Raw genomic sequence first — 14,276 nt, forward strand, 5'->3', positions numbered from 1 at the left:
TAACAAGTTATTATTGGCAAGAGAGTTGTTAGAATCATTGACTGTTACGATGTTACCACTGTCGACTCCGGATAGTAGCTGTGCCTCTCCTGGTGTAAAAAGACTCTGACTTGCAGCTGAACTGGATGCCAAAACAAACTAAGAAACTCAACGGCAAAGCAAACAAAATAAAATCAAAAAACTATCACAGCAGCAGTAGAATAAACACCAATGATTTATTAAAACCACTTGAAGCGCTTTTCGTTTGCTAAATATGCAGACTTCATCAGAAGTAAAAAAACTGAGAATACATTACCCATTTTAAAAGCTCATTCAAAAAACAGCTGGACAATCAAATCAATTGTTACCACTTGCACATGATTTGCTTAAAGTGGTACACAAGACTAAAACAATGAAGGATACTACAAGGAGGTAACCAAACCTTCCAACTTTGGTTCATAACTACATTTAGTGCACAAAGTCATCTTCATAGTATACACATACCCCTAATTTATATGCCATCCTTTCTAAATGTTCTCTCCAGTGAGGATCTCAGTGATGTTTTTGTCAAAATGATTAACCTCCACTGACATGTAACCTTGTGTAAATATCACATATATGCTCTCATTAACCCCTACACCACTTGATGGGTTGCCAAATGGCTTACTGACAGAACCCACACTGTAAAAGCAGCTGACTCCAAATCCAGCTCCAGACAAGTGACAAGTGGAGTACCTCAGGGTTCAGTCCTGGGACCGCTCTTGTTTGACATCTACTTCTCTGAAGCACAGGCCAACACTAAGGATTCTGGCTAACAAAGTTTGCAGATGACTGCAAACTGGGAGCCATTATTGAATCCCCAAATTATGTGGATATTCTACAAAAGGGCCTTATAGAAACAGATGCTTGGTGCCAGAGCCATGGACTCAAACTCATTGCCAAGAAATGTATAATTATCCCCTTTGGGAAAAAAACATGTACCCGTGAATTACCACATAGGTGGCAGTACACTAAACACCTCATCACTAAGGGCTTTTCATCCAGAGAAAAGGAGGTCATTGTCCCACTGTACTCATCCCTCATTAGACCCATTATAGAATACAATGTCCCGTTTGGTATGTACCTCTCAAGACATCTGCAACAACTGGAAAGGCCACAGAAATACCTCACTAAAAGTATCACAGGGCTAAAGCAGATGCCCTATGCTGACCATCTAAAAAAACTCCACCTATACTCTGTCACATATCGTCTACTCAGATGTGATCTCTGCTTAACATACAAAGCCTTGTCAAACCCGGAGCTGTTGGACATGCTGCACTTAAAGATATCCCAGTCCCTCAGAGACAGGGAAGTAAATACTGTGGGATGAAATAGCCAGGGAATTGTTATGGCTAGGCTTGTACAGGCCCTAGGGCCGATAGCCTAGTACCAACCTATGAATCTATAATGTGTGCAGTGTGCTTCAAGAAATAAACACACACACAAAAAAAGAAAAAAACATCAAAGCACAGGTAGGAGGCAAAGACAAAAACAACACAGTTGTGTTAGGGGGAGAATAGCATGGTGTTCATGGTGTGCAAATGGCTGCATAATGATATGATGCTAAGGCATTGGATGTAGTCATGTGACAGCAAACATACAATGATGCTTTCAAATATGCCAGAGTCATTAAGAAATGTAAAATGCAGGCCTACAACATGTCAGTGATCAGCTATTCTGAGTGACAGGAATTGCTGTAGGACAGCATACTAGAGTGTATATGATACCAGAAGCAATCACAGGGCAGCACAAGTTAGTGGCTACTAATGAACCAGTGCCTGTGGCAGTGTGCACACCAGTCCTCTATGCCAATACACATGGTACCATTAGTGCCTGACATGTTAACAACTGGTTGACCAGCAGACTGCTGACCCTTTCTGATTAGGTAAGGGTACCATATACAAGCTTTATGAATTGTATCACCCACATGGAATCAAGGTGGATGCATGGACAGACCATTCCAGTGGACACTTAATTTTATACAGCACCAGCCATCCTATCTGCAGGAGCATCCTACAAGGTATGCTAACAATTTTGCAGTCATACTTGCAAATTATGCACTAATTTCTTGTTATGGTTCCCAAGGACAATAGTAGAGGGACACACCACTGTGTGTGCATTGTATGATACTACCCATTTTTATGATACCCTTGTAGTGACTGATAGCACAAGTGTTACCATAAAGGGCACAGCTGTTCCACAGAATGTCAGATATATCAATGACATTAAATCTCTACCTTGTACCTCCAGAATTATGGACATAGGAAACAAATAATTAGGGATATTTTTAAAATACTGGTACTACTAACTTAGAACTTCTCAAAAAAGAAATGTCCAGTTTTAGGAGGGATGAAGCAAACTTCTGAATCAAAATTAATTGCATCCCTATAAATCAGGGACAAGAAGATTTTTGCAGCAGTTGAAACACATATGGGTGGCCACTAGGCACCAGGGAATTTTATCTTATACAAGAAAGTTTAACAGCACAAATTTTGCTTGGGAAGAACACTAGTACACCAGGGATAGTCTTTAATATTACTCATCGCTTAAAAATTTAATAAAACATCAGGTTTTACAGCACAAAAGATGTAAGCTCTAAGGGTGGGGGGCACTAGAGCCAAATGATGCTATTTAATATTACCTTAAGCTACTTTGAAGTTAATAGAACAATGAGTTTAGTAATAATGTAGAAAGAGGTTTGAACCCATTATCCTTGGCAAAGAAAACAGTTTCTAACAAGACAGAGTGTAAGCCATCTATGCTAACAGAGGAAATACAAAAAGAATATGCCTTGCATATTGTGTGCAAATTCTGAACAATAAGAAGTATGTAAATGTAATGGCTGGCAGTATTACATGACTGCAATATATTCTGAAGTACTAGGGACAAAGTCATAAGAGGCAAAATCAGTAGCATTTTGTAAAATTAGCAACAGTAGAAAGTGATGGGAGTGTGTGTGAGTGTGTGTGTGTGTGGGGGGGGGGGGGTCTGACATATCTCTAAATTTCCATGTTCAACACTTTCTGAAAAAAACAGAAAAACACTAGATGACCCCAGAGAGAACTTTTAAATATTACTCTTTTAACCTAAGTCACTTAAAAAGATAATAGAACAAAAAGGCCAGTGTCATAATGCAATATCTGAACAATAGCCATAATGAAATTCTAATATCTGACATTATAGAGTGACTGTAATCACTGATGATCTATGAGTGATTGCGAAAATAAGAGCCAACATTAGATATATTCTGTAAATTAAGGTATGTGTGGGTGTGTGTGTGTGTGTGTGTGTGTGTGTGTGTGTGTGTGCATGTGTGAGTGAGTGTATGTGTGTGTTTGTGTGTGTGTGTGTGTGTGTGTGTGTGTGTGTGTGTGTGTGTGTGTGTGTGTGTGTGTGTGTGTGTGTGTGTGCGTGTGTGTGTGTGTGTGTGTGTGTGTGTGTGTGTGTGTGTGTGTGTGTGTGTGTGTGTGAGAGGAGATGCATGTGCCAATGTGATGCATGGGCCATCATCAGTGATTACTGCAGAAAAGTACTAATTAGCATACAATTACTATAAAATTCATAGACTTGTATGTTCAATTCATAGACCTGTATGTTACTTGGTAATGAGGTCTTTCCTCATTGCAGTGAAGTGTTTCTGTATGTCATTTTCCACAGTCACAGAAACTGTAGTTTTTGAAATCAGAGAAACTACTATTGTTGGCTACAACATTTTCTGTGAACACAGGATCATCTTTCAGTATCTCGCCCATACTTTATTTAATGTTCTAATTATTAGTTGTTTTATTGCTCATTGGTATAGCCAAGCTGCTGGTGAATTAAACTACATATATGATATATGATATGAGGTAAGTTTTGGTTATAGTAACTTGAAGTATTTAGACTAGTGTACCTCATAATTCTATTTTTGTTGCTAGTCAATTAGAGGTTCTAATGGCAATGTGAATACATAGGTAAACAATGAGCGGTATTCATTAAGATACTGCAGTGAGCACACATGTGGTACTGCATAGTCCTCTACTATGAAGACTTGAAGCACCAAGTAAGCCTGGCCATGCAGCCATGTTGAATGCTAATAAGGCATTGCAGGGGAGAAACATATGCTAATTAGCCATGTGCTCTCTCCCTAGCACTGCCTCCAGGAAGGCATCTACACAGCTGAGTGATTCAAAAAAATCACTTGGCCATGTAGCTCAGCATGGCATTCCCAAGATGTCATAGTATTGAGCATAGCCAAAAGGCTGTGGTCAAATACATACCACAATTATGGTATGTGTATCTGGGGTTGGAGGGTTGTACAAGACCACCAGAGATTACTCACAAAGTGCCACAATGGCATCAACAGCAATATGTGGATTAGGGGTTGGGGGAAACACTAGAACAACAGAATAGACTAGATGCATGCTGTAATGCACTTTAACAATTACAGGGGTGGGAGAAACCACAAGATGGCACATGTGGTAGGGAGAGAGTGTGTGCGCATGTCTATGTGTGTGTTCCTGTCATGTGTCCTTGTGTGTGAAAGAATGACTGGTGGGTGCCACTGCCTACTTGGGCAGCAGTTTCCTACTACCATGTGCAGATCAGTAATGATCTGTGGATGGTGATAGTAAATCCAATTCAGAGACATGCACATTTGCAATAATAAGGTATTGAGTCATCTCAGCTAAAATTTCTCTGATTTGCAAATGTGAAAAGGGCCATTTTAGCATGAGCTGTGTTAGGCCCTTTAATGAATTCCCAGGAATGTTTGATATTAAATTAAAACAGACAAAATGACAAAGCAGATGGAAAGAGTAATCAAAAGTTCACCTCTGACATTTAAAAGTTGTGAATTTGGTACTACCATATGTAATAATACTTATGTATTTCTTTCAGGTTTGAAAACTTTGGAATTTATGTGGTGATGTTTTGGGAAATCCTAAGAACGCTATTACATATTGCTCTTCTCTTCTTTTTCCTCGTTCTGGCATTTGCTTTTACATTTTTCGCTCTCTTGAATAACCAGGTAAGTGATAGTAAATATGGTTATCCCAAAATAAATACAGCTTATACAGATGCCACTAGAACTATAGCAGCTATTATAAACTATTAAAAATAAGTTTATAGCAGATTATACTTTGCTTAGTATTGTTTTCATTTATTTTATTTTATTTTTCCTACATCTTTTTATTAACTTCTTATAAAGTAAGCAGCATCACTTCGAACACATACCATAAAACTTTTCACAACCATTAACATCACTAGCAGTTCCCTTACATCATCCTTTCCCAATAATGGCTGATGATTTCTATGTGGTTTACACAAAAAACAATTACAACCTCCCACCACACACCCCACAAACTAATGGATTTTTATTTTTAGCAATACATACATTCTTCTTAAGCACTACTGTCAGTCATTTCTCTTTGCCTGCTTATGTACATAAAGAACAAAAAGTAAAGGACTCCTCCACTGAAAGTACTGCCAAAAAAATCCAAATAGTAAATCCAAATGTAAGGCAAGTACTACCACTCTGTGTATGAAGCAACTTCACTTTATTAAAACAATAAAAGCAGTGTCATAAGCGCTTTCGGGTAAATCCCTTCATCAGATGATAAAACACTAGTAAAAACATAGTATCTAATACAGTACAACACAGCCAATGAAAATCAATAGTTTACCCTCCTTTTTGCTAGAGCTGGTTTTAAAGGGACAACATCATTTAATCCTGGGGCTTTGTCAGCTCCCAGTCTAAGAATCCATTGCCTCTCTTTGTATTCAGTTTCATTATACAAGTTACCCATTCTTTGACTTCTGTTTACAACACATATAACCATAAAGGCAAATGCATGATCACTATGCAATTCTATATGCTTGTATAGTGCATTATGTTCTTTTCATAACCTTATATCTGATAGATGCTTAAAAATTCTACCTTTAAGTCTGCAATTTGTTTTTCCTACATAATATGCAGTACACTGTTGACAATTTGCAGTATAGGCAACATTTTGTGTATTACAGTCAGCATACATATTCAAAAAGTACTTCTTGTTGGTCCTAGAGTGTATAAAACAGTTTCCTTGTGAAATGTGCTTACAGGCTTTACAATGTAGGCATGGATAAGTTCCCTTCTTCTTAATGCCTGGATTTTTAAAATGCATAGGTTCTTGACATAGAATATCTTTCAGTTTTTATTTCTTTTAAAAATAATTCTAGGTTGTGTCCTTACAACTCTAGTTACATTCTCATCTGCTAAAAGAATTTCCAGTTGTCTCTAATTATATTACATATACCACCTATATCACTACTGTATATTAAACTTATTTTCAAACCTTTTATTGTTTTAATAAAGTGAAGTTGCTTCATACACAGCGTGGTAGTACTTGCCTTACTTTTGGGTTTACTATTTGCTTATGTAAATTAGGATGGACTCAAGTTAATCAATCAGCTCATGCTCAAGTCTTTTAAAATCCAGTAGAAAGATATCCTGTTTTGCACCACTCTCTAAAACACCTGTCATTTTATCACCCCACTGTGCAACAAGTGATTTCCATCCTTCACAATGGCTCTTCCTGGTCTATTAAATTAGCCTCCTACCATCCCTAGTTATAAGTGTACCTCTGCCCACCACCTTACTTCTTACCATGCATTTATGACAGTTCCCCAACCTACATACCACATTTATTCCAAATCCCTGGCATCCTCACATATACTCCGAGTACTCTCTTCTTCTTCTTCTTCTTCTTCTTTCTCCTTTTCCCAGTTAGTTAGATCACCTGTCTACTTCCGCCATGATGATTGGGAGTGGAGTTTTGCTGAGTTTGAGTTGCCAGCCCACGCAACCTTCCACAGAGGCAAACCTGCGCATGCACTCACACCTAGGGCCAATTTAGCCCAATCCTCCCACACACAGTCTTTAGGATGTGGGAGGAAACGGAGGACCGGCAGGGGGAAGCCGCGCCACCACAGGAGGACTCTCTTCTCTCATCATTATACCTCAGAATTCTCCTGTCTTATCCTGATACTCTCCTTCTTACACCCCTTCATTGCCATTATTATATGAGCTCATCCAAAGTCTTCCAGCCTACCCAACTCCCCTCAACTCAATCTTCATTTACTAAAAAAGATTACATTACTTCACTTTTAACATCAGTGTCTTTAAACAAATTCTCCCAGTGTCTGTATATCAGCTGGTTTACCTGCTCTACCGTTATCGAGGTCTCTGGCCTCTCCTTTCTTATGAAAATCCCTTTGCCCTGATTCACCCTAAATGAATAACATTTTCAAGACTACACTGCACCCACATATATCATATCTATATATATCTCTATATATCTATATATATATATAGCTATATAGCTATATATATATATATATATATATATATATATATATATATATATATATATATATACACATACACACACATATCTCCCTTTGTCTCTCTCTCTCTCTGTATATATATATATATATATATATATATATATATATATCTAATCTATATATATAATATATATATATATATATATATATATATATATATATATATATATATATACACACACACACACACACACACACATATATATATATATATATATATATACATATATTTATATATATATATATATATATATATATATATATATATATATATATATATAAGCAATGAATTCAAACAAATGTCATAATAATTGACATCTGTTTAGTCAGACACAGTTTAGAATACATGCCACTCCTACTCTAAGAAAGCAGGTTTATTTCAGACATATGACTTAGGTAGATTCTGTTATAGTACCATGAAACCGAAAACACATAAATGCAAAACTGTCTGGTTCTGTCTATGTAGAGCAACTATTTAAGTACACATGTGATGTATCAGTTAGGATCAGTCACTGCTACCCACAGGCTGCCTTACTACCCACAACTTAGTTGTCCAAGTGTGGTCAAATAAAAATAATAATAATAGTCATAGTAACATATTTCTTCTTGCCTCAGTCTAACGCACACTAACCCTGCAAATCCAAATAAATCACTGTTTAACTGAGAAAGAAAGCATAGTTCAATCATTTTCATCCAACCACATAATTTTGATCAAATTAATAAATAAGTAAAGCCTTATTAACATCTGTGTAATAAAATCATATTTTGAAAGTATCTGTATTATGGCACTTTCAATGAAAAGAAAATAAATTGATTTGTAAATACATGCAAATCACCTGTATCCATGAGTGCTTCTTTTTTCAGACCCCATATGCAAACCACAGACAGATACAAGAAAGTAAATCACAACTACTTTCTAATAGATAAAGAAATCAAGCTACTGTTAGTAAAAGTAAATAAATGAAGACCACCAGGGAATACAACTAACAAAGGAAACAATTCAGAATACTGAATGACCATCACATGAATCAATCCGTAAGTAGTTCTTTTTTTTTCAAATAATTTTTTATTTTTACGAAATACAAACAATGCAAACAGAATTGAAGTACAGAACATTCCTACATAAAAATATGTAAATTAAACCATGAACAAGGAAAAAACATTAAGAACTTGATTACAATTATAGAGTAAAAAGGAAATAAGAGGAATGTGAGCTATAGGAGGCAATGAGATCTGTCTACAAACTAAAAACTAAAAAACTAACTAAAACAAACAAAAAAAAAACAATACCATGCTACCTTATATGTATAGACAGAACCAAGAAACTTTAAACATGAGATATTGACAACCCAAAGGGTATGATTTGTAGGGAAAGGCAATATCCAAACAAAAAAAAATAGATAAATAAATAAATAAGGAGTTCAAAAGGGAGTGTCAAATAAATTGAGGACATAAGACATTTAGTCACATAAAATTGCATCAAATAGGCATTTCCATAGACTGGTGAAATAAACTTTCTTCCCAAGACCAAGAATTATGAGTTTTTGTGCTGATATATGTTTAATTGCCATCTCTTTGAAACCCTGCCAACACATTTTTGTGCGATCTAACCAATTGTTAGTGATGTAGAGTTTGATTAGGGAACAGAGAGTGATTAGAATGTGTAAGTGTAATTTAGGCATCTTGAAAAGGGGAATATTTAAAATGGCTGTTTGCCAAGAAAGTGTGGAATTGTAGTAACCCATTTTTTTTAGTCGCACTTTGAGAGAACACCACAATTTATAGGAATGATTACAATGCCACATAATATGAAGAAGATCTGCTCTCAAACAAGGGCAGCATGTACAAGCAGAGGAGTTATTAGAATTAAATTTATTGAGTATTACAGGTGTATAGTACGAGTTGTTATTCAACATCAATTGAGTATATAATAATTTTTTGAAAGGGGCGAGTTCTAGAGTGGTTTTTATGGCTAGTAGTTTTTGATCCTCTGTGATAGGTGAATTTATATTGTCCCAGTAGGTGGAGAAAAGGCAGTTATTATTGTAGAGTAATGGCTTTAGTAACTTGTAAGAAGAGGAAATAGTTTTTTTGGGGTTTGAAAGTGTAGAAATAATTTCAGATCATTTATTAATTTCCCGTGAATCAGATGGAATGCAGAAAATTTGTGAGGATAAGAGTTCTCGTAATTGACGTAGGATGACTGTATATTTATTATTGGCCTTGAGATTTACACATAGATCTGCAATCAATAGAGATTTATGTTTGAGCAGGTCCCAAACTGTAAGGTCCGTGATAAGGGGGAATTCAAAAAGATCAATCATATTGTTATTGATTTTAAAATTTGGATTAAGATGTAGTGGTTGTAGAAGGGGAAGAGTGTTTTCAAGATTAATGCCCTTAATCATTTTTTGGAATAATCTAATTTTATGCTTCAGTAAGGGGAGTAATTTGGAATTATGTAGAGAAATATGTGAAAGAAATGGGATGGCTTTAGGGTTAATTTTATTGGACATAACATGACGATTCCATAACTTCAACCAGGCAGGAACATGTATGTGAGATTTAGTATTCATGGTTGAAATGGACCATAGTCTGTTTGAACAAATGATTGTATAATACAGATGAAAATTAGGAAGGCCCACCCCTCCCTTCTCTTTGGGGAAAGTAAGTTTAGAGTAAGAAATCCTGACTTTCTTGGGAAAAGAGAGAAATTTTGCTATGTTCTTGTTGAATTGGGAGAATAGGTTGTTTGATATTATTATATTCATAGCATTAAATTGATAGAGAAGTCTCGGTAAAATATTCATTTTCACAATAGCTACTCTAGAAAAAAAAGGTAGTTTCAGGAGTTTCCATCTTTGTAAGTCTTGGCATATAATAGCCCATGATTTTAGTAAATTATTTTGAAGCATAGAGGCTTGGTTGTGTTCAAAGTTAATGCCGAGATATTTGATACTGTATGAAATATGAAAGGAAGATTCAGGGAAAAAAAAGGATTTATGAGCGTCAGGGTTAATTGGGAGGATATGTGATTTTTTCTTATTAATTTGGAGGCTAGAGGTGTTAGAAAAGTTATTAATTGCATTTATAATTTTGGGTAAGTCAGAGTAGGGATAATGAAAGTATAAATTCAAATCATCAGCAAAAGCCGATAATGGAACTTGTGTATTCAATATTCTGGGGATCGTGTGGTGTGTATTCTGAACGATGTATAAAAAGAAAGGTTCAATAAATATATAAAAAAGGAAAGGAGAAAGCGGACAGCCTTGTCTTGTTCCATTAGTTATCAGAATCGTATTAGATCTTTATTTGTTTTATATAAAGAGGTGTAAGAATTTGTATATAGAATTCTAATCATATCTGAAAAAGTTTTAGGAATATTAAAATGGGACATGGTGGAGAATAGAAAGTCCCAGTTTACTCTGTCAAATGCTTTTGAGGCATCAAGAGTCAAGGCATATAGCGGATTTTTATCTCTCTCCCTAGCACTGCCTCCAGGAAGGCATCTACACAGCTGAGTGATTCAAAAAAATCACTTGGCCATGTAGCTCAGCATGGCATTCCCAACATGTCATAGTATTGAGCATAGCCAAAAGGCTGTGGTCAAATACATACCACAATTATGGTATGTGTATCTGGGGTTGGAGGGTTGTACAAGACCACCAGAGATTACTCACAAAGTGCCACAATGGCATCAACAGCAATATGTGGATTAGGGGTTGGGGGAAACACTAGAACAACAGAATAGACTAGATGCATGCTGTAATGCACTTTAACAATTACAGGGGTGGGAGAAACCACAAGATGGCACATGTGGTAGGGAGAGAGTGTGCGCATGTCTATGTGTGTGTTCCTGTCATGTGTCCTTATGTGTGAAAGAATGACTGGTGGGTGCCACTGCCTACTTGGGCAGCAATTTCCTACTACCATGTGCAGATTAGTAATGATCTGTGGATGGTGATAGTAAATCCAATTCAGAGACAAGCACATTTGCAATAATAAGGTCTTGAGTCATCTCAGCTAAAATTTCTCTGATTTGCAAATGTGAAAAGGGCCATTTTAGCATGAGCTGTGTTAGGCCCTTTAATGAATTCCCAGGAATGTTTGATATTAAATCAAAGCAGACAAAATGACAAAGCAGATGCAAAGAGTAATCAAGAGTCCACCTCTGACATTTAAAAGTTGTGAATTTGGTACTACCGTATGTAACAATACTTATGTATTTCTTTCAGGTTTGAAAACTTTGGAATTTATGTGGTGATGTTTTGGGAAATCCTAAGAACGCTATTACATATTGCTCTTCTCTTCTTTTTCCTCGTTCTGGCATTTGCTTTTACATTTTTTGCTCTCTTGAATAACCAGGTAAGTGATAGTAAATATGGTTATCCCAAAATAAATACAGCTTATACAGATGCCACTAGAACTATAGCAACTATTATAAACTATTAAAAATAAGTTTATAGCAGATTATACTTTGCTTGGTATTGTTTTCATTTATTTTATTTTATTTTTCCTACATCTTTTTATTAACTTCTTATAAAGTAAGCAGCATCACTTCGAACACATACCATAAAACTTTTCACAACCATTAACATCACTAGCAGTTCCCTTACATCATCCTTTCCCAATAATGGCTGATGATTTCTATGTGGTTTACACAAAAAAACAATTACAACCTCCCACCACACACCCCACAAACTAATGGATTTTTATTTTTAGCAATACATACATTCTTCTTAAGCACTACTGTCAGTCATTTCTCTTTGCCTGCTTATGTACATAAAGAACAAAAAGTAAAGGACTCCTCCACTGAAAGTACTGCCAAAAAAATCCAAATAGTAAATCCAAATGTAAGGCAAGTACTACCACTCTGTGTATGAAGCAACTTCACTTTATTAAAACAATAAAAGCAGTATCATAAGCACTTTCGGCTAAATCCTTCCATCAGATGATAAAACACTAGTAAAAACATTGTATCTAATATAGTACAACACAGCCCATGAAAATCAATAGTTTAGCCTCCTTTTTGCTAGAGCTGGTTTTAAATGGACATCATTTAATCCTGGGGCTTTGTCAGCTCCCAGTCTAAGAATGCATTGCATCTCTTTGTATTCAGTTTCATTATACAAGTCACCCATTCTTTGACTTCTGTTTACAACACATATAACCATAAAGGCAAATGCATGATCATTATGCAATTATATATGCTTGTGCAGTACATTATGTTCTTTTTGTAACCTTATATCTGATAGATGCTTAAAAATTCTACCTTTAAGTCTGCAATTTGTTTTTCCTACATAATATGCAGTACACTGTTGACAGTTTGCAATATAGGCAACATGTTGTGTATTACAGTCAGCATACATATTCAAAAAGTACTTCTTGTTGGTCCTGGAGTGTATAAAACAGTTTCCTTGTGAAAATGAGCTTACAGGCTTTACAATGTAGGCCTGGATAACTTTCCTTCTTTTTGATGTCTGGATTTTTAAAATACATAGGTTCTTGACATAGAATATCTTTCAAATTATTTCTTTTAAAAATAATTCTAGGTTGTGTCCTTACAACTCTAGTTATATTCTCATCTGCTAAAAGAATTTCCAGTTGTCTCTAATTATATTACATATACCACCTATATCTCTACTGTATATTAAACTTATTTTCAAACCTTTTATTGTTTTAATAAAGTGAAGTTGCTTCATACACAGCGTGGTAGTACTTGCCTTACTTTTGGATTTACTATTTGCTTATGTAAATTAGGATGGACTCAAGTTAATGAATCACCTCATGCTCAAGTCTTTTAAAATCCAGTAGAAACATATCCTGTTTTGCACCACTCCCTAAAACACCTGTCATTTTATCACCCCACTGTGCAACAAATGATTTCCATCCTTCACAATGGTTCTTCCTGGTCTATTAAATTAGCCTCCTACCATCCCTAGTTATAAGTGTACCTCTGCCCACCACCTTACTTCTTACCATGCATTTATGACAGTTCCCCAATCTACATACCACATTTATTCCAAATCCCTGGCATCCTCACATATACTCTGAGTACTCTCTTCTCTCATCTTTATACCTCAGAATTCCCCTGTCTTATCCTGGTACTCTCCTTCTTATACACCTTCATTGCCATTATTATATGAGCTCATCCAAAGTCTTCCAGCCTACCCAACGCCCCTCAACTCAATCTTCATTTACTAAAAAAGATTACATTCCTTCACTTTTAACATCAGTGTCTTTAAACAAATTCTCTCAGTGTCCGCATATCAGTTGGTTTACCTGCCCTACCGTTATCGAGGTCTCCGGCCTCTCCTTTCTTATGAAAATCCCTTTGCCCTGATTCACCCTAAATGAATAAAATTTTCAAGACTACACTGCACCCACATATATCATATCTATATATATCTATCTATATATATATATATATATATATATATATATATATATATATATATATATATATATATGTATATATATATATATACATACACACACATATCTCCTTTTGTCTCTCTCTCTGTCTATATATACATACATATATATATATATATATAATCTATATAATTTTGCTCTCGTTGTTGCAGCTGGTTTTAGAACATAATGCATTTAAATACAACAACAACTGGTATTTACAGGTCAAAGGAACAGCTATGGGGGCAACTTTTGCCCCCATATATGCAGACCTATTTATGGGCTACCTGGAGGAACAATATATATATACTGATGATTTCCCATATTCTGGATATTTGATAATGTGGCGTCGTTATTTGGACGACTGTTGGGTAGTGTGGGAGGGGAGTATACCTGAATGGGAAGGTTTTAAAACATATTTGAATTCAAACAGCTATGGTATAAAATTTATTGGTAAATTGGATTTATTCACTGTTGAC

General features: G+C 35.6%; 1 protein-coding gene across 1 annotated transcript in view; it reads left to right on the forward strand.

Annotated features, from left to right (window-relative positions):
- LOC122797756 (transient receptor potential cation channel subfamily A member 1-like) overlaps positions 1–14,276 on the forward strand; it is a 1,191,690-nt gene that overhangs the window by 1,090,062 nt on the left and 87,352 nt on the right. The window contains exon 24 of the mRNA XM_044066280.1: positions 4,897–5,026. Within this exon, the coding sequence (XP_043922215.1) occupies positions 4,897–5,026 (130 nt within the window). The remainder of the gene's footprint in view (positions 1–4,896; positions 5,027–14,276) is intronic.

The sequence above is a fragment of the Protopterus annectens genome, chromosome 3.part1 (assembly GCF_019279795.1).
Source record: "Protopterus annectens isolate FY-2018-M chromosome 3.part1, PAN1.0, whole genome shotgun sequence".
In the NCBI taxonomy this organism is placed as follows: Eukaryota; Metazoa; Chordata; order Ceratodontiformes; family Protopteridae; genus Protopterus; species Protopterus annectens.